The sequence below is a fragment of the Hemitrygon akajei genome, unplaced genomic scaffold (genome assembly GCF_048418815.1).
Source record: "Hemitrygon akajei unplaced genomic scaffold, sHemAka1.3 Scf000136, whole genome shotgun sequence".
Lineage (NCBI taxonomy): Eukaryota > Metazoa > Chordata > Chondrichthyes > Myliobatiformes > Dasyatidae > Hemitrygon > Hemitrygon akajei.
In genome coordinates this window covers 1447586-1469775 of record NW_027332022.1, presented here as the reverse complement: position 1 = coordinate 1469775, position 22190 = coordinate 1447586, and the positions used below count along the sequence as shown (strand labels likewise).

The window sequence follows — 22190 nt, the reverse complement described above, 5'->3', positions numbered from 1 at the left end:
TGTTTCAGATCTAGCTCATGCCGTGACGGGTCTGCAGATCGCTGGAGGCCCGCTGACTCAGCCGCACTTGGAGGAACCTGATCCAGCAGCATATAGACATTCACAGTATTTCAAAGGGAGAAGCAAACGTAAACAAACCTTTTCCCCGTAGGTTAGTAACATACACATTAAGAAGCAATGTGCCAGACTCAATAAGTTGTGAAAGCTTTGGCAATTGCTCATCTCTCAATATGAAATGCACACCTTCAAATGCAACTTACATTCGTCCAATTGAGAGATCTTAGCTTGGGTTCTCTGACACTGTTCCCGTAACAACAACAAAATCCCGGAGGAAATTAGCAGGTCAGGCAGCATCTGCGGAGAAATACAAACAGTCGATGTTTTGGGTCGAGAAATTCCTTTCCATAGATGGTGTCTGAACTTCTGGATTATTCCAGCAAATAGCATGTGTTACTCTGGATTTCCAGGCTCTCTTGTGTTTAAAATTGATAGTCTGATTTTCAAATCACACCCATTCTGCCGTACTGCTACATCTGTATCAAGATTGAAGAATATTCGGATTCCTTACTAAACATCTGCACTGCCTCCTGCCCTTGGAGCTTCCGTTCCTTCACAGCATCGTGCAATTTGTAATAATGAGCACCCAGTCCCGGTCATCTGCAAGCCGGATTCAAACATGACGCTTTCTGAATCGTAAAGAAAACTATTGAGGCTCCAGATGGATACCCGCGAGCCTCGGTCTGACCTCCTTAAATTGATTTACAATCACTCTGTGGTCAGAACTTTTCTTGTAAACATAGCAGGAGTAAATTGGCCACTAGCCCACTGAGCCTGCAGTGAAATCATGGCTTTCATTCCGCAATGCCACACGCTGCTTTCTGTAGCCAGGCACCTCCTACCGTTTGATATGTATCGAGTCTTTGAACAGAAGCAAAGTCTTTGCTTCTACAGGACTTTGAGGAGATCAGCTCAGAAACACCCACAATGAGCACAATCTCAAAGGGAAAACAACATTCATTAATTTGAAATGGCAAGTTCTGGTAAAAGGGAATTCATGTTTCCTGAACAGCTCTTCGCACTCTTGCTTTGCACTTGTAACACCCGGTTAGAGAACTGTTCCTAATCTCAACCATCCCTTACAGACTCTCTGGTGTTCCTTCTTTTCGTAGCATGATTTCCCCGCTAACATTGATTTACAATCACGCCCACTTTGCATTATTTCTGCCGTATATCAAAATTTGAAACACTCGGAACCCTCACTTAACGTCGACGTCGCATCTTTGATTTGAGCTGCTGGTCTTTCACAGCATTCGAGTGATCTGTAATAATGAGCACCCAGACCCGGGCATCTTACAACCGTATCTCCATGTAACGGGGTTTTTTTTCTTTTTCTTTGTTACTGTGTATGTAATCAAAATGGCGTCTTTGTTTTGTTAAAAGTAGGAATGCTGGCGCCTGTGTTAATAGTAGGAATGCTAGCGTCTTTGTTATGATAAGTGCTGGAAGCTTGTTTGGGACTGTAAACTGATTGTTGGCAAGATTTTGGGGAGTCGGCGCGATGGAGTGAGAGAGAGAGGACGGGATGCTGGAAGCTGGGCGACGGTCCCCGGCCCAAGGTTTTCGGTGATGAGAGGAGACGGAGACAGAGGAGTGTGGAGCATCTGGTCGACCACCGTGGGGGTCCCAGGAGGCGGGTCGAAGAAGTCGGAGGGCATCGAATGCCAAAATACTTCTGTAATTGAGCTCCAACGGTTGTGCACGAAGTGGTTTGGACTTTGATAAGTTTGGCGCCTTTTCTTTTTTTTCTCTTATTCATAGCTACGGTCAATTATGGATAACTCTGAACATCCTCTACATAGCACCATCCAGAGACAGAGAAGCAGTTTCAGCGACAGGTTACTATCGATGCAATGCTCCTCAGACAGGATGAAGAGGTCAATACTCCCCAATGCCATTAGGCTTTACAATTCAACCGCCAGGACTTAAGAACTTTTTAAAAGCTATTATTAATGCTTTTTGAGATAGTGATTTAGATGCATATCATATTTTTTACTGAGTTAAGTATTGTATGTAATTAGCTTTGCTACAACAAGTGTCTGGGACATTGGAAAAAAAAAGTTGAATTTCCCCATGGGGATGAATAAAGTATCTATCTATCTATACTGTATCGTTAGTAATCGCTTAGTTATAGTAATCTTTATAAATTGTACTCATTTAATCGCATAAGGTGTACTGTTTGTTTTTTGGGCGAGCCGGGGACATCACACAGCATCCACACCAGCTGATTACCCAGTTTGGCGGGGCCGAAGGCCGCTCCCCCTAGACTAGAACGAGTTTGAGCGATGCCTGAGGCGACCCAGGGGTTACATTGTGGGATGCTCGTCCGGGATTGATTTCTGTGGAAGCTGTGTGATCGTCCTCTTTAAATTATGTCTGCGGCGAAGAGCTGGTGTGCCTTTGTGGGTGTGCGATTGCCGATTGTCTCTGCATGTGTGTTGGGTGGGGTGGCTGCTGTTGGTAGCCTGGAGGTCGTTGTTCTAGTTCTGACTAGCGCTGACGAAAAGGTGGTGGGGCCATGGGCTGTCCACGCTGTTAAGAGTGCGAGGAAGGTCTGGTTAAATGTTTCAGCAGTGGTAGGCTCCGCCCGGTTGTTGGAATAATGTCTAGCCCTAAAGGGGCGGAGACGTGGGCGGAGCAGACCTCTCAGTTGTTGTGTGAGTGGCAGTGCTTGGCTGAGGGAAAGCGACAGGGATTGGTTGAAAGTTTGAGTAGGCGGGCTGGTAGCGTTGTTAGAACTGTCGGCCGCAATTACCTCGGCGTGACAGCTGCCAGTTCTGGGAAAGTGTGGGAAAATGCGTGTGGTTCGACTGGAAGTCAAATGCCGCAGCTGGGGGGCTTATCATATCCATGGCAGGAGATTGGTGGGAAGTTTTTAGGGTATCCCTTTTGGTTAGGAGGGCAGATAAATTGCTTGCGGAGCCAGGGGGATCTGTCAAGCGGATCAGTTTTTCCATTGATTCGAGAGGTGTCGGGAAACTTAGAGGAGGCCCAGTGGGGGAACGGCTTGGGGTCTCTGGGGGAGCACGTTCCTAGCAATGTACCAAGGAACTCCCGCAAGAAACAGACCCTATTCCTGAAGGCTTAGAGGGAACACGCAATCAGGTGTTGTTACGGATGGATGGAAGTCAAGTTAAAGCCATCCTCGGCACCAGGGCACCGGTTAAGTTGCTGTACAGTTTGTTTTATAACCGTTTTTGGAATCCTTTACCCATGACGACATTGACGGCACTGGAGATTTGGGGTACCAGTGCCGGTGATTATAAAGACGATGGTTGTTGGTCAGTGAAAATGGAGTTCTTAGGGGCAAATGTGTAGGTGACTGAGGTTTGTGAATCGTTAATGCTGATGTGTCCGGACCCTGTTGAGACGGGCAGCGTTTCAGTTCTGGAGAGAACCAATATCCTGTTGGTGCGCTTGGGGGCCTGCCCGGAGGAGGCGGGTGAGAGCTGTTTGGAGGCATTATCGATGCACCCAGAGTTTCGAGCTGCTTGTGCGGACGTGTGTAGCAGCATTGGGCCAATACCGAATTCAAACGAGAGCCGGTGGTGGTATGGCCTGGAGGAGTATCTGAGGGTGAGACCCTCTTAGTGGACGCTGCGAAATACCACCAGGGAGGGGAGTTGACTGCTGAAGACACCTCGGTGAGGCAGAGGTTGCGGCGACTGGCCCCTACAGAGTGGCAGACGTAGGCAGCGTGTGTGTGGATTATATTGGGCCGTAGAGGCGATGGCCTATCTGAGTGGTGCGAAGAGGTTTAAGGTGCTGGATCTGAGGAGTGGATGTTGCCAGATCCCGATGAGCGAGGCCGCCAAGGAGAAGACCGCGGTTAAAAGTTTCCTAGGAGTCTTTCCGGTCCGAAAAGATACCACAGGGTATCTCCGGAGCCCTTGCAACCTTCCTGCAGGGCATATGGAAGACCATGGGGTGTGGAGGCGTTTGGAATTTTGACGTATGTGGATGATCTGGTATTTGGATTTGCCTCAGGAGAATATGAAGTGAGGTCGTTGCTGGAGCGGCTGAGAACTACAGAGTTACAGTGTTTTCTGGACACGTGCCAGGGCTGGCGAAGGTCGCAGCTCGTGTCTGTCTGTCTCTACGGAATCAAGTTTGAAATGAAGACTGAGAGACCGGAGAGAGTGGTCTGGAACCATTTGAAAGACGTGCAAGTTGGAGAGAACGAAGAAAGTTGTTTGACTGAGGGCCACAGCGAACAGAGCCTGGAGAAGGGAGTTTGCGGAGGTGAAGAAATTGCGGACAAATCTCGGAAGGGGGAAGCAGTAGCTTGAAGGGAACCTGAAGATGACCATCGACAGTTCAAATGAAGTGCAAAACCTGAAGGTTGATCTGGAAGAAGTCATGAGGAGAAAAAAAAAAGCTGGAGAGAAGTGCAGTGAATACTGAACTGGAGGGTGACCAATCTTTAACTGCTGCTTTTCAGGTCGGGGTGGAAGAAGCTGTTGGAGTAACTGCATTCCAGATTGAGATGGTCGGGAAGCAGGAGTCAGAACTGCTGAGCCAGGGGCCAGAGAAGATGATAATCTCAATTGCAGGAGGCTGAAGAGACTGCAGGAGCAGTGCAGGCCACGTGTTTCCGTTTGGAGAAGATCAAACAGCAGCTACCGATCGAAGAAATGAGGAAGAATACGGATTCAAAGGCTGATGTGCTGGATGTGTGGTACATGCTGCCTTTTGCTGACTTTCCCTCGATTGAGGAAGAGACCTTTGGCCCTTCTTCCACTGAGTCAGGTGTAGTGGGGAGGGTTAGCTGTGTGCAGTGTGGGGTATGAGTGAGAGATTGAAAGAGGAGTTGGTAGTGGACCCAAGGTATCCTCAGCTGTGTCCTAGCCTAAGGGTTTAGGTGAGGGGGGTACGGAGGTCTCAGAAGGGTTTGGGAACGCCCAGATAGTTGGCCTATATAGCGCCTAAGGAACAGGGCGTGAGGTTTACTGTGTGGGGAGGAGATGTCACTGCTTGTGTTTGGGTTACGGTGTGTTGGCAGGAAAGGTGACGAGTTATCTAATAGTCATGAGGACATGACTTTTATTTGGTGGGGGGAGAGTGTAACGGGGTTTTTTTTCTTTTTCTTTGTTACTGTGTATGTAATCAAAATGGCGTCTTTGTTTTGTTACAAGTAGGAATGCTGGCGCCTGTATTAATAGTAGGAATGCTAGGTTCTTTGTTATGATAAGTGCTGGAAGCTTGTTTGGGACTGTAAACTGATTGTTGGCGGGGCTTTTGGGGAGTCGGCGCGATGGAGTGAGAGAGAGAGGACGGGGTGCTGGAAGCTGGGCGACGGTACGGACCCCGAGTGGGGGTCCCCGGCCCAAGGTTTTCGGTGATGAGAGGAGACGGAGACAGAGGAGTGTGGAGCGACTGGTCGACCACCGTGGGGGTCCCAGGAGGCGGGTCGAGGTGTTCGGAGGGGATCGAATACCAGAAGACTTCAGTAATTGAGCTCCAACGATTGTGCACGAAGTGGTTTGGACTTTGATAAGTTTGGCGCCTTTTCTTTTTTTTTCTCTTATTCATATATACTGTATCGTTAGTAATCGCTTAGTTATAGTAATCTTTAAAATTGTACTTATTTAATCGCATAAGGTGTACTGTCTGTTTTTGGGCGAGGCGGGGACATCACACAGCATCCACACCAGCTGATTACCCAGTTTGGCGGGGCCGAAGGCTGCTCCCCCTAGACTAGAACGAGTTTGAGCGATGCCTGAGGTGACCCAGGGGTTACATTTGGTTTCTCTTATCAACCACGGTTTTGTCAACTGAGCTTTAGAATACTACTTCCTCTTTGTGATGCATAGAGATTTGAGGGGCGAAGAACATCTCAGACAGAACTGTAGTCAGCTCGACTTCTTCGGTCTGCAGAGAATTCAAGGGAAACCTCTTCACCCACAGAGTGGTGACTGTTTGGAACTCATTCACAGGGACAGTGAGAGGTGAACAACAGGGGAGGATTTGAAAGATCTGCTGTGGAACAGAATCACTGGCAGGGTCCAGCCGGCCTGAGTTGACTCTCTGCTGTACACTAGGTGTGTAATAAACTCACTAAGTACCGGAGACAGAGTTTAAAATAGATCTGATTTATTTCCCTCAGATCCAGAATATTAAACTCCAGTCCCATTAAAGGTGAATGTGCAGCAGAAGAAACTCCTCCCATGCCCAGTGACCAGGGTGCAGAACTGGGTGTGGTGAGCAGTAGCAATAATTGCAGAGTTCAGCACCGACAGTCACTCTCGAAATTGCATTCAGCAACAGTGATGGACAAATATCCAGCATGCAGCTTATTGAAACTTTCTCCCCTGTGTGAACCGGCAGTATGTGGTAAGTGTAACACGCTGTAAGGTTTCACTGCTAAAGTAACGGCCTCTCTGTAGTGTTTCGCTGCTAAGGTAATGGTTTCTCTGTAGCAGCAATGTTTAGGTTACGACTAGAGGAAGTTGGGTTTTCCAGTGTGGGGCTGTGCAATGACAGAAATATTCTTTTTTGTGAGTCTGGAAGAGAGATTTTCACGGTTTTTTGCTGGGGAGAGATGAGAAGACGTGAATGGAGAGAGCGGGCCCTTTTTCTTTTTTTTCAGTTTCTTTACTAACCCTATAGTCAAAGTAAGAATTATAGAGCTCAATCGTTTAATTGCATATTGTGTATCGTCGGTAATTTCAGGGTACTGATTTGTAACATCGGACACATCACACAGCATTCACCCAAATGAGATTTCTTAAGTTTGGTCGGGCTGGAGGTGTGGGGTGGGGGTGGGGGGGTGGCTATCACCCCGTATATTAAACTGCTCTACCCAGTGTGAAGTCGCTGGTGTCTCTGTAGTTGAGATGACCAAGTGAATCCCTTCCCACACATTGAAGCCTGAATTATTCTTCTCCGTCCAGTCTACGCCGTAGGCTCTACGTAGCCGCGTACCCGACGCTGCACCCTGGGCTGTACCGTATGCCGTAGCCTAACGCGCACATTCCTAAAAATGCAACTACGTTTCGCAGCGAGGCAGACTGCAAGAACTGTGATTGGTCCACTTGGTAGCAGCCAGTTTCCTTTTCTTTTTCAATCTTTTTATTAAGTTTCAAATTTAATAAGCATAGCAATAATATAATGATACAAAGAGATCGGGATTACATTAATGTCGGTTAACATGTAAAAGCACAGATTCCAAATGACAAATATAGTTTAACCTCCCAATCTCATAGCAACTAACCATGAAAGAGATATCATATAAGGAGAAAAAAACCGTACACTAGAAAAAAACACTAAACTAAAAAAAAACAGACAAAATTGGGCTGTCATATTACAACGGCTGAAATTATTTGGAGTTAACTCCGCTCCTCTGAACATGAACAAAAACTTATTACACAAGATTCGGAAAGGGTCAACTTACATCATATGAAAAAATTGAATAAATGGCCTCAAAGTCTCTTCAGATTCAACCGAAGGAACCACAGTACCACTCCTAATTTTTTCCAAGTTTAGACATGCTATGGTTTGGGAAAACCATTCAAATGTAGTAGGGAGATTGGAATCTTTCCATTTAAGTAAAGTAGATCTGATGGTTATTAATGTAACAAATGCAATTAGACGACAAGCTGACGAGGATAAATGACTATAGTCTATCACCGGTCCTCCAAAATTTGCGGTAATAGGATGTGGTTGTAAATCAATACACAGAACTACTGAGATAATATCTCAAAATACCCTTCCAATATTTTTTTTGAGAAGAGGACAAGACCAGAACATATGTGTGAAGGAAGCTACCTCGGAATTACATCTATCACAGACAGGATTTATATGGCAGTAAAAATGTGCTAACTTATCCTTGTACATATGAGCCCGATGAACCACCTTAAATTGCATGAAGGCATGTCTGACACACACTGAAGAGGTATTTTCTAGTTCAAGAATTTTCTCCCATTTCTGTATAGGTAAAGGTATCCCAAGTTCTCTTTCCCACTTATTCTTAATTTTATCAGAAGTATATAAGCGTATTTTCACAATTAAATCATAAATAAATGATATTAAACTCTTCTGATATGGATTTAAACTTATTTTTTTCCGTAACTTCAATTTGATGTGATATCGGAACGGAAGGTAAAATAACATTCAAAGGTTTCTAATCTGTAAATATCTGAAAAAGTGTGATCCAGGCAAATTATTTTTATTAGAAAACTGTTCAAAAGCCATAAAAGATCATCCATAAATAAATCACGAAAACATGATATTCCCTTTGTTTTCCATGAAAGAAAAGCTTGATCAATTCAAAATGGTTGAAAGAAAAAAATAGATGTCATAGAACTTGACAGTAGATATTTATTTGGTCCAAAAAATTGCCAACATTGAAACCATATTCCTATTGTATGCTTAATTATTGGAATTACCATTTGCTTATTAAATTTAGTAAGTGCAAAGGGAAGCACAACCCGTAAAATAGAAGCCAATGAAAACTTTGGTCGAGACTCCCGTTCAAGGTTCATCCAACTCTTGTGTGCAAAACGTTAAATATCGAATATTAATTCCCAATAATAAAATCTAGGATCCGGCAAAACCAAGCCGCCTTCCTTTTTTTGATTTCTGTAAATATTTCTAATATAACCTGGGATTTCTATTCTGCCATATATATGCAGAAATTTTAAAATCAATAATATATAAAAAAGTTAGAGATAAAAATTGATACCGCCTGAAATAGGTACTGATATTTAGGTAAAATAATCCTCTTAATAGCATTAATGGAACCAATCAAGGATAAGGATAATGGGGACCATTTAGTAAACAATTCTTTAGCATGATCAATTAAGGGTAAACATTAACTTTAAATAAATCGTTGTGCTTCTTAGTAATTTTAACACCCAAATAAATAAAATAATCAGCAGCAATCTAAATGGTGACTGTCTATAAATTGAGACTTGCATATTTAATGGAGAGAGCACACTTTTATTAAGATTTAGTTTATAAGCAGAAAAACTACTAAACTGAGCAAGTTGTGTTATTACTGCAGGAATGGATTTCTCTGGATTAGAAATATATAGCGAAAGGTCATCTGCATATAGTGATACTTTACGCATCCCATTCCCATGAGTAACACCAAATATACTGGGTGAATCACGAATAGCAATTGCCAAGGTCTCCAGGCTAATATCTGATAGTAAGGGGCTCAAAGGACAGCCTTGTCTAGTACCTTGGAAAAGCCTAAAGAAAGGGGATCTCTGATCATTAGTGAAACAGACGCCAAAGGTATATGATATATCAATTGGATCCAAGATATAAATTTTGGACTAAAATTAAGTTTCTCAAGAATTTTAAACAAATATTCCCATTCAAATGTATCAAACGCCTTCTCGGCATCGAGCGAGAAAACATGTTCTGGAGTCTTAGATAAAGTAGTCTATACAATGTTCATTAACCTCCAAACATTAAAATGTGTATAATAATTTTTAATAAATCCTGTCTGATGCTCGGAGACAATTTGTGGCAATATCTTCACCAATCTAATTGCTAATATTTGAGAAAGGATTTTAGATTCAACATTCACAAAGATATCACAAATCTGATGCACATTCAGTGAGATTTTTATCATTTTTAGGAATTAAATAAATAGATGCTTCATAAAATGTTTGTGGTAACTTACATACAAATAAAGCATCTTTAAAAATTTTTACCTAACCAGGGAGAAAGTAAATCGGAAAAAGATTTCAAAAATTCAGCTGTATACTCATCCCGACCACGTGCTTTACCAGAATTCAATGAATAAATTGCATTCTTTATTTCCTCTTCAGTAATGGTTGTGTCTAATACTAAACGTTCAACTGATAATATCAGAATATTTAATTTGCTTAAAAATTCATGCATTATGGTAGAATCATCAGGAAATTCTGATTGGTATAAATTGGTATAAAATTCTTGAAAAAAATTGTTAATTTCATCATGGTCAACCGTCAAAGTACCATCCGTTTACGAACCCTATTAATCTGAAGTTTTGCCAAAGCAGCTTTTAATTGGTTAGCCAATAATTTACCCAATTTATCACCAAATATATAAAATGACCCTTAGTTTTAAGTAACTGATTTTCAATCGGGGATGTTAATAACAAATGATGTTGCATCTGAAGTTCAACTCTCTCTTTATAAAGCTTCAAATTGGGAGCAATAGAATATTTTCTATCAATTTCTTTAATCTTATCAACCAATGTACGTATTTCATTATTAATTTGATTCTTCAATCCAGCAGAGTGTGAAATAATTTACCCTCGGATATATGTTTTAAAGGCATCACGTGATATCCCACTGAAAATTTCTTCCGTTGAGTTAGCTGAAAAGAAAAAGGCAATCTGTCCTTTAATGAAATTAATAAAATTTAAGCCCTGAAGTAAAATAGAGTTGAACCGCCATTGTTTAGTACCAAAGGTTACATCAGTTAACTTAACTGATAATTTCAAAGGTGCATGATCGGAAATGGCAATTGTATCATATTCACAGGCAGTGACAAATGAAACTAATCGAGAATCAATAAAGATGTAAAGGAATCTAGAGTAATTATGATATACATGAGAAAAAAGAGAACTCTTTTTCATTAGGATGTAAAAACCTCCTAATTTCTAAAATTCCAGAGTCAACTGAGAAGGAATTAATAAAAATAGCAGATTTGTTTGTAAGTACCTGATTAGGCACAGACTTATCCATCATACGTTTCAGACAACAATTAAAATCTCCACCCATTATTACCATATATTCATTTAAATTGGGAAGAAATGCAAAAAAGTGCTTAAGGAATTCAGGATAGTCAGTATTAAGTGCATAAATATTAACCAAAACTAATTTATTGTTATAAAGTTAACCGGTGTTTAATAGAAGTCTATCATATTGGTCTGAAATTGTATCATAGTGAACAAATGAAATCTAGGAGTCTATATAAAAAAAAGAAACACCTTTCACCTCAGTCGATGAGTTAGAGTGAAACTGTTGGCATTTCCAAAACCTAAATAAGTGCTGATTATCCTCCTTACTCACATGTCTTCTGCGCAAAAATAATCTGAGCATTCAGTCTATGAAAAACTCTAAAAATCTTCTTCCATTTAATTGGATGATTCAAACCGTTCGTATTCCATGAAACAAAATTAATAATGACAAAATTAATTAATAATATCCATTTTCCTTAAATAAACAATGTAGTATGTAAAGGGTTAACCACAATGCATAGGAAACTCACGAATCAGGAGGAGGGAAAATAGTTTAAAGAGGAAACGGAAGTTACGACAATACAGACATTTTTGTAGTTTCAATTCAGCCCAAAAGAAAAATACTAGACTAAAAATAGCCCTACCACCCCACCCACAAAGACCGAACACCTGGCCAATAGACAGCCAGACAACTATCTAAGAACCTCCCTACCCCCGTCTCCCTTGAGGCAGATCTCCAAATTTAAAAAAATAAAAAACAAACCACCCATAGTCAAAATATTACAAGAGGAATGTCAAGCAGATGTTAGAGAAAAACAGCCAATTGCAGACCATTTTAAAAGAAAAGGTCTTAAAAAATGACACAAAATACAATCTTAATAATATTTCAAGAAAAAGGAAATAATCAGCATATCAAAGTCATAATGATTTTCAAAAGCAAACAATTAAAAATAAAAAAAGTAAAACAATGAAGGAAAAAGAAAGAAACTTTAACATGGAAACATCATAAACATCCGAATGTCAAAACACAGTACAACTGTAATCAACCCAAGGGCAAAGTTCTAAAGTGTCCAAATCTATAAGCTGGCTGTTAACTAATAAACCAGATACACACAGACATAAAGGAATGGTAAATTTCAGAGACATCCAAGCTCAAATGTTGATCTTCAAAACATTAGACATCTGCGTTCAAGCTTACCTCTTTGAGAAATTGTTTTGCTTCATTCACGGATTTAAAGCATTTGAATGATTTATTGGGCAGAGCAACCCTTAGGTGAAAGGGATATAACAATGCTGGACAAAGATTCCTCTGATATAATTCTGACATCACCATTTTAAAATGCAATCTTTCTTGCATCACCTCAGGACAAAAATCTTCAACAAAATGAAACTGAAGATTCTCATGCTCAGTAACTCCTTTCTGATGAGCAATCCGAATGAAGTGCTCCTTAGTATTCACATTGTGACATCGAAGAATTACATGACGTGGTTTTGGTTTCAGCGCCCGATGAGTGCGGTTGAGTGCAGGAAGGGAAGAAAATACCTCCGAGCCAAAGACCTCCATTAAGAATTTTTAAGATAGTACACAGGGCCCATATGTCCAAAGATAAATTGGCACATATTTTTTCCTAATATAAGCCCTATTTGTGACAGATGTAACGCAGAAGTGGCTACTCTAACTCATATGTTTTGTTCATGTGTTAAGTTTAAATAATATTTGGTGGGATGTGTTTGGAATATTATCTAAAGTTATAGATGCGGATGTTCAACGTAATCCACTTACAGCAATTTTTGGGAATATTCCAGAGGAAGCATTTTATCTATTTGATATTGACATTATATGCTGTTTATATGTTTTTTTATATATTATCTACTTGTTAAACTCCTCTTCCGATTTGTATATTCTTTATTTGGAAACCAATAAAAAAGATTGAAAAATGAGATGAAGAATTGAGAAAAAAACTGAGTAAGATCCCGGCTCTCAACGTCCTCACTGAGTCTATTATTCACAAATTCAGTCTGTGGCTTCGACTCTCCAAATCAGTAATCTTGATTTTGTTCTGCTCCAGGGTTTGAGTGGTTGAACTTCATTTCATTTCCAAAGAATTCAATTTGCGATCTCTCTGTTTCCCAGCTTTAATAAGCTCTGAAATTTGCCGCTGCTGTTTTTCGTTCTTCTTTTCAAGTGTTGCCAATGTACCTTCACTCTCCTTTAACCATAATTCCAAGGGAATAAATCTTTTATCAAGTTCTTCATCCAAAAGATTCTAGATAGCCAGTAAAGTAAGTTGAAACTTTTTAGGCTGTTCAAAGACATCTTCTTTCTTTCCATTTTCACTGCCGGTTCCCTTGCCTTCGGCTAATAACTTTCTTCCTCTGTAAGCCATTTCAGTCGATTAAAATTCAAATTCAAACATATAAAAGTGTTATAAACACTTTGATAAAGATATTAAAGGGGCGGTAAGTAAATTTAAAATGAACAGAGCAAAGCCGGAATGCAACCTACTCCATGTAGCGCCTCCATGAGAGTCCTTCGCCTAATGTAGCCTAACGCGCACATTCCCAAAAATGTAGCTACACGTCGCGGCAACACAGACTGCAAGTACTGTGATTGGTCCACTTGGCAGCAGCCAGTTTCCTCCTGTGAATGTCCTGTCGCTTCGAAGTTGGAAGGTGGACCACATCAAGGAGAGGTTAGGTGAGGTAGTCATAAAATATGTACATGTGCACGACTCTTCATTGGCAGACAATAAAAACTTGAAAATGGCATCAAAATCGTGCAAAGAAATTTCCACCAACATTGCTTTGGACATCGCGGACTGCACAAAGTAATGGAAAAACTGCTCATTTTTCTGCGTTGCAGTAATTTCAATAGAAGTAACACTTCTGCAACATTGATTAGCTCCAACTCCAACAAGACGTAGTCAGCAGTCGCCATTGTTCCCAACTCAACATGAGTCAATTCAACACAGTAGCACAGAACCCCAACACCAACTAGCGTTTTGGCAGAGCGACGCAGACACACGAACTCACAAGTAGAAATGCTCACAATGGCATAGCGTCTATGCAGAGGTATAATTCAGGCTTCAGCAGGTGAACGGCTTCTCCCCAGTATGAACTGACCGGTGTGCTTGTAGGTGGGAGGACTGAGTGAATCCCTTCCCACAGTCTGAGCAGGTGAATGGCCTCTCTCCAGTGTGAACTCTCTGATGTAACTTCAGTTTAGATGACAGAGTGAATCCCTTCCCACAGTCCGAACAGGTGAACGGCCGCTCCCCGGTGTGAACTCTCCAATGTACCTTCAGTTCAGATGACCGAGTGAATCCCTTCCCACAGTCTGAGCAGGTGAACGGTCGTTCCCCAGTGTGAACTCGCTGATGTACCTTCAGTTTGCATGATTGAATGAATCCCTTCCCACATTCTGAGCAGATGAAAGGCCGCTCCCCAGTGTGAACTCTCCAATGTACCTTCAGTTCAGATGACCGAGTGAATCCCTTCCCACAGTCTGAGCAGGTGAACGGTCGTTCCCCAGTGTGAACTCGCTGATGTACCTTCAGATTGCATGATTGAATGAATCCCTTCCCACATTCTGAGCAGATGAAAGGCCGCTCCCCAGTGTGTACTCTCTGATGTACCTTCAGTTTAGATGACTCAGTGAATCGCTTCCCACAGTCCGAACAGGTGAACGGCCGCTCCCCGGTGTGAAGCCGCTGGTGAACCAGTAGGGTGTATGACTGAGTGAATCCCTTCCCACAGTCTGAGCAGGTGAACGGCCTCTCCCCAGTGTGAACTGACTGGTGGCTCAGTAGCTGAGATGACTGAGTGAATCCCTTACCACATTCTGAGCAGGTGAACGGCCTCTCCCCAGTGTGAACTGACCTGTGTGCTCGTAGCTGGGCTGACTGTGTGAATCTCTTCCCACAATCTGAGCAGGTGAATGGTCGCTCTCCACTGTGAATTCGCTGATGTATTTTCAGTTTAAATGACTGAGTGAATCCTTTCCCACAGTCTGAGCAGGTGAACGGCCTCTCTCCAGTGTGAACTCGCTGATGTACCTTCAGATTGCATGACAGAATGAATCCCTTCCCACAGTCTGAGCAGGTGAACGGCCGCTCCCCAGTGTGAACTTTCTGATGTAGCTTCAGAAAAGATGACCGAGTGAATCCCTTCCCACAGTCTGAGCAGGTGAATGGCCTCTCCCCAGTGTGAACTCGCTGATGTTTCTTCAGATCAGATGAGCAAGTGAATCCCTTCCCACAGTCTGAGCAGGTGAACGGCCTCTCCCCAGTGTGAACTCGCTGATGATTCTGTAGGTGGGATGACTGAGTGAATCCCTTCCCACAGTGTGAGCAGGTGAATGGCCTCTCCCCAGTGTGAACTCGCTGATGTACCTTCAGATTAGATGAATGAGTGAACCCCTTCCCACAGTCTGAGCAGGTGAACGGCCACTCCCTGGTGTGAACTCGCTGATGAGCCATTAGGTCATATGACCGAGTGAATCCTTCACCACAAATTCAGCAGATGACCAGCCTCTGCTCAGTGTGAACTGACTGGTGTGTCCACAGGTGGAAAGACCGACTGAATCCCTTCCCACACACAGGATAGGTGAATGGCCTTGCCCTTTAGATGAAATGTCCAACTGTATCTATTCCCACTGTCTGAGCAGATGAATGGGTTCCCCACCTGTTTGAAATGACGGGCGTGCCAGTCGGTCAGATGATCGAGTGAATCCCTCCCCACAGTCTGAGCAGGAAGGATGATTGTGTGAATCTCTTGCTCCTCTTCTTAAGTATCTGGACAGAGACAGCAAAACTGGTGTGTTGTGTTCGGGATTCCCGTAGACAAATTCCTTGTCATTTTTAACCTGTAAAAAGATTTACAAAATCCATCAATGGGTGTAGGACAACATTTCAGATGAGATCACTTGAGTTGTCAAGGTGTGATATGACATCACACTGTTACAGTGAGGTTGAACCGAAGTTGGTGAGAGAAACTATCTCCTGACTGGGCACAGTGCTGGGATGGATGGATGGATGGATGGATGGATGGATGGATGGATGGATGGATACTTTATTCATCCCCATGGGGAAATTCAACATTTTTTTCCAATGCCCCATACACTTGTTGTAGCAAAACTAATTACATACAATACTTAACTCAGTAAAAATATGATATGCATCTAAATCACTCTCTCAAAAAGCATTAATAATAGCTTTTAAAAAGTTCTTAAGTCCTGGCGGTTGAATTGTAAAGCCTAATGGCATTTGGGAGTATTGACCTCTTCATCCTGTCTGAGGAGCATTGCATCGATAGCAACCTGTCGCTGAAACTGCTTCTCTGTCTCTGGATGGTGCTATGTAGAGGATGTTCAGGGTTTTCCATAATTGACCGTAGCCTACTCAGCGCCCTTCGCTCAGCTACCGATGTTAAACTATCCAGTACTTTGCCCACGACAGAGCCCGCCTTCCTTAGCAGCTTATTAAGACGTGAGGCGTCCCTCTTCTTAATGCTGCCTCCCCAACACGCCACCACAAAGAAGAGGGCGCTCTCCACAACTGACCTATAGAACATCTTCAGCATCTCACTACAGACATTGAATGACGCCAACCTTCTAAGGAAGTACAGTCGACTCTGTGCCTTCCTGCACAAGGCATCTGTGTTGGCAGTCCAGTCTAGCTTCTCGTCTAACTGTACTCCCAGATACTTGTAGGTCTTAACCTGCTCCACACATTCTCCATTAATGATCACTGGCTGCATATGAGGCCTAGATCTCCTAAAGTCCACCACCATCTCCTTGGTCTTGGTGATATTGAGACGCAGGTAGTTTGAGTTGCACCATATCACAAAGTCCATATCACCATATCTGGAATGATCATCAAACTGTCTGATGTTCTTCCTGTCTCTCTAAGAATGGGGCATTTCTGCCATCGTCAATTTGTGACTTGGCTCAGTTTGACTCTCTCCATTGGTATTATTCCCTGTTCCCACTGAGCTGCCTGGCCCCACAGTAACTGAAACACTCTCACCGAAAAAGCCGGCAGTGCATTCCATGCACCCACCAGTCTCTGTGTAGAAAACTTACCCGACATCCCGTTGGTATCTATTTCCAAGCACCTGAAAACTCTGCTCCCTCGTGTTAGACATTTCAGCCCTGGGAAAAATCCTCTGGCTATCCACACGATCAATACTCCTCATCATCTTATACACCTAACAAAGTTCTAAACATAAACACGGAAATTATACATTGCTTTGAGGATTTGTTGGACGTATACAAAATGATGAGGGAGAAGATTGGGTAAATAAATGCAAGCAGCTTTTTCCACTGAGGGTGGGTGGGATGACAACCAGAGGTCAGGGGTAAGTGGGGAAGGTGAAAATTTAATGGGAACATGTGGAAAAGCTCTTTACTGAAATGGTTGTGAGAGTGTGGAATGAGATGCCAGAACAAGTGGTGAATATGAGCTCAGTTTCACCGTTTAAAAGAAGTTTGGATGTGAGCCTGGATGGTAGGGGTATGGATTTTTTATAAAAAGGGCCCAAAGGATATCGGGAACCAAATTCACCACAACCACAAACTGTTCCTGCCACTGCCATCCAGGAAACGGTACCACAGCAAAAGCACCAACAGGTTCCGGGACATCACCTTCCACCAGGCCATCAGACTGATTAATTGATTTCTATGCTTTATTGACTGTCCTATATACAAACTAATTATTTTAAATCAATTTCAATTACACATTGCACATTTAGACAGTAATGTAACGTAAATATTTCTACTCCTCATCCATATGAAGGATGTGCATAATAAAGTCAATTCAATTCACCATCTCCACTATCTGTTCTGTCTTTCTGGCTCCCGTTCCCCCTACAACTTACTTAAACCATATCAGCCCCAACCCACACTACTTCTAGTAAGCCTTACCACTAAGATATTAGTTGCCTGTTGTTCTGTTCCCCTAACTAACAAATCCACTTATCAGCCCTTTGACTTTCCTCCCCCCAACAGTTTCCAAAGTGTTCCACTTGTTGTTGTCCGGGCATGGCCATTGGAGTACTCTGCGATGGCTATTTAACCTCATTCTCCTTCCTGACTCTCACCCAGTTTCCTGTGTCCTGCACCTTGGGTGTAACTCACCTCTCTTCATGTCATATCTTTCACCCCCTCCTACTGCTGGATGATCTGGAATTCACCCATTTCAAGATCCAACACCTTAAAGTGCAGGGTTACAAGCTGAAGCTGGATGCACATCTTGTAGGTGAGGGCATCAGGGACACTGGAAGTCTCCCCTCCTTCCCTCCAATATTCCCTCTAATTTGTAATAACCAGTGTGCACATGAATCTTGTACTGTGCATTTTTACCCAGTGACAACATGTGCACAGTGAATTATATATAGAGATATATTCATTTTCACAGCTGGCAAATCACGGTCAATAGGAACTTTGATCTCCTCTGGGTTTGATCGAGTTCATCTGCACTCTCACACAACCTATGTAGCAGGCCTGTAATGGGTAATGAAGGATTTTCTCACCAAAGCTTTTGCATATTGTCCATATGTGGTTTGCTTGCTAAATTACACTTTAAAAAGTCAGATTTTCAAATATCACTCCACTTCTTCCCACTTGCAAATTCTCCAGCAACTTTAGCACCAGCACATGCACACAGGCATCGCCAGTTTCTGGACTCTACATAGACATTTCCCCTGAACTCTCCCCCAATGACTGACGGTGGTGAACTCAGTGATGGCAATGCCAATGAATATGAAGGGAAGGACAGTAGTCTGTCTCACTGGAGTCTGGCACATTTGTGATGTGAAAGCTACTTGTTGCCCAAGGCAAAGGTGCTTTATATCATTACGTACCCAGAGAGGATGGGACAAAACATGTTCTCACCAGTAGAAAAGTCCAGAGCAAGAGGAGGTAGAACAAGCAACACACACAAAATGCTGGAGGAACTCAGCAGGTCGGGCAGCATCTATGGAAAAGAGTACTAATGCTGAATTCCTCCAGCATTTTGTGTGTGTTGCTTAGATTTCCAGCATCTGCAGATTTTCTCTTGTTAGTGATTGGAGGTAAAACAAAGGCGATTTTCTCAACTGGTGATGTAAGATTTTGTTCCCTTTCTCCGAGTTCCTAATCCTTGCATTTAGATAGCTGGAGCTCAGCTCTGTCTGAGAGATCCATCGGTTCCCATTCCCTCTTCAGCTGGAGCACCCCGGGGCCTGTGTACGGATCATGGGGTTGAGAGAGGGGAGAGAACAGGACTGTCCGGGATTGCGGGTCACGGTGTCCGAAATTCACAGGAATTATTCCGAAGTTGACGTTTAAGATAAAAACATGGAGAATCGCTCTTACCTGCAACCGACATTTTCAAAGCCTTCTGTGTACTGCGTGCATGCGTGAAACTCAGGGACGTCCTCCGCCTGATGTCTGTGCATTTCATCGGCGCTTTAGCGCCGGCGAAATTCTTAACGCATGGCCCTATGGGTAATCACGGTGCCATTAACCATTTCTGCAAGCACCGGTTCAATGTCCATACCTCATGTTTTTTCGTGGGTATAGAAAAATCTGCAGCTGTTTTAACGCAGAAAGCGGCTCCCATAAACAATATACTCAATATCAACGTGTATCTAATGCCAAAGTAAAATGCAGATATAAAACACAGGAGATTCTGCAGTTGCTGGAAATACAGAGACGCACTCACACAAAATGCTGGAGGAACTCTGCAGTTCAGGCAGCAACTAAGCAGCGGAGTACACAGGCTGGGCATGCTGAAGAGGCTCGGCCTAAACGTTGTCTATTTATTCCTCTCCACAATTTTTGCCTGACTGTTGATTTCCATCAGTATTTTGCAGAAATTAACCACCTTTTTTTTGATCAACCAGTTTCCAAATACTTCTAATCTTTCACTTTTAACCACATCGTGCTGGTCTTATTCGTCCTCCTCCTCTGGACCCCATCTCTCTCTGGAGCCCCTGACTCAAGCTGGGAACACTTCGGTTTCTGACTCTGCACCATCGAAGATTCACTCGCTAGTCTGCTGTCAGGCTTAAGAGGTGCATTGAATTGCGAGACCGCAGGTTCTTTTACTGAGAGAGATCGAGAGAGAGAGAGAGAACGTCAAAACCACAGAGAGCTCATCGTCTTATTCACCCTGGAGAAAATCATGCAGGTGTATTAATTTCAGCCCAGGGCTGAAATGGCTAACACAAGGGGGAATAGGTTTAAGCTGCTTGGAAGTAGGTACAGGGGAGGTGTCATTCATAAGTTTTTATAAGCAAAGAGTGGTGTGTGTGTGGAATGCACTGACAGCAACAGTGACAGAGCCGGATACAATAGGGTCTTTTAAGAGACTCTCAGATAGGTACATGGAGCTTAGGAAAATAGGTGGCTATGTGGTAGGGTAATTCTAAGCAGTTTCTAGAGTAAGTTACATGGTCGGCACAGCAATGTGGGCCAAAGCATCTGTAATGTGTTGTAGATTTCTATGTTTCTATGAAATTTACGGGAAATCTCCTATCCCATGGAGAGGTGACTAGTTGCAACCTGTCATCTCAGGGAGAGTGAGACGGGAACGGCAGGGATAGATTTTCATATACTGATATGGAACAGAAACATGGGCAGGGACAAGATGGGCCGAGTGGCGTTTCTTGTGTACATTGTGAGTGTGGTAGACACAGTAAGTACCTGAGACATGGGATTTGACAAAGAACTGATTTATCTTTCACAGATCCACAATATTAAACGCCAGTCTAGTTTAAGGCTAACATCGGTAGAACAGACTCCTCCAATGCTCAGTGACCAGGGTTCAGTCCCGGGTGCGATGAGCAGCCACAAGAACTGCAGAATCTGACAGTAACAGTCCCTCATGAACCTGCAGCTGCCTTCAGTCACCGTGATGGTTAAACATTTAACACGGAGCTGATTTGAACTTCCTCCCTGATGTAGGAGCGCTCAGACCGAAGATGGAAAAAAAGAAGGAAAAAAAAGATAATAAAGTTGTTTGCACAGTTAGGGATAAACAGAGAGGAAGAGGTGGAGAGTTTCTTAAATGTATCTATTTTAATGCTAGAAGCATTGTAAGAAAGGTAGATAATGTAGATGAGCTTAGAGCATGGATTGATAACTGGAAATATGATGTTGTATTTATTAGAGAAACATGGTAGCAGGAGGGGTGTGATTGGCAACTAAATATTCCTGGATTTCGTTGCTTCAGGTGTGATAGAATTGGAGGGGCAGGAGTTGCATTGCTTGTCTGAGAAAATATTACAGCAGTGCTTTGACAGGATAGATTACAGGGCTCGTCTAGGGAGCCTTTTTTGGTGGAATTGAGGAATGGGAAAGGTGTAGTGACACTTATAGAGTGGTATCATAGACCACCTAATCGGGAGCGAGAATTGGAGGAGCAAATTTGTAAGGAGATAGCAGATACTTGTAGTAAGCACAAGGTTGTAATTGTGGGAGATTTTAATATTCCACACATAGAAACATAAAAAATAGATGCAGGAGTAGGCCAAAGTGAATAACGTCACATTTATCCACATTAAATTGCATCTGCCTTGAATTTGCCCACTCACCTAACCTAGCCAAGTCACCCTGCATCCTCTTAGCATCCTCCTCACAGCTAACACTGCCGCCCAGCTTCGTGTCATCCGCAATCTTGGAGATCCTGCATTTAATTGCCTCGTCTAAATCATTAACTATCTATTGTAAACAACTGGGGTCCCAGCACTGATCCTTGCAGTACCCCACTGCTGACTGCCTGCCAATCTGAAAAGATCCTGTTTATTCCCACTCTTTGCTTCCTGTTTGCCAACCAATTCTCTATCCACATCAATACCATACCCCCAATACCGTGTGCTCAAGTTAGCACACTAATCTCCTGTGTGGGACCTTGTCAAAAGCCTTTTGAAAATCCAAATATACCACATCTACTGGTTTTCCCCATCCACTCCACTAGTTACATCTTCAAAAAATTCTATTAAGATTCATCAGACATGATTTTCCTTTCACAAATCCACGCCGATTTTGTCGGATGATTTGACCTCTTTCCAAATGTGCTATTATCACATCTTTGATAACCGACTCAAGCACTTTCCCCATAACCGATGTCAGGCTAACCCATCTATAATTCCCCGGTTTCTCTCTCCCTCCTGTTTTAAAAAGTGGGGTCACATTAGCCACCTTCCAATCCTCAGGAACTAATCCAGAATCTAAGGAGTTTTGAAAAATTATCACTAATGCATCCACTATTTCTTGGGCTACTTCCTTAAGCACTCTGGGATGAAGACCATCTTGCCCTGGGGATTTATCTGCCTTTAATCCCTTCAATTTACCTAACACCACTTCCCTACTAACATGTATTTCCCGCAGTTCCTCCATCTCGGTCCCCTACTATTTCCAGAAGATTATTTATGTCCTCCTTAGTGAAGACAGAACCAAAGTAGTTATTCA

The 22190-nt window shown here is 42.8% G+C and overlaps 1 protein-coding gene across 1 annotated transcript in view; it reads right to left on the bottom strand.

The window, feature by feature from the left end:
- Nucleotides 1-12559: 12559 nt before the first annotated feature.
- Nucleotides 12560-22190, bottom strand: part of LOC140723794 (uncharacterized) — an 88888-nt gene continuing 79257 nt past the window's right edge. Inside the window, 1 exon segment of the mRNA XM_073038327.1 lies at nucleotides 12560-15190. Within this exon segment, the coding sequence (XP_072894428.1) occupies nucleotides 13825-15190 (1366 nt within the window). The 3' untranslated portion in view covers nucleotides 12560-13824.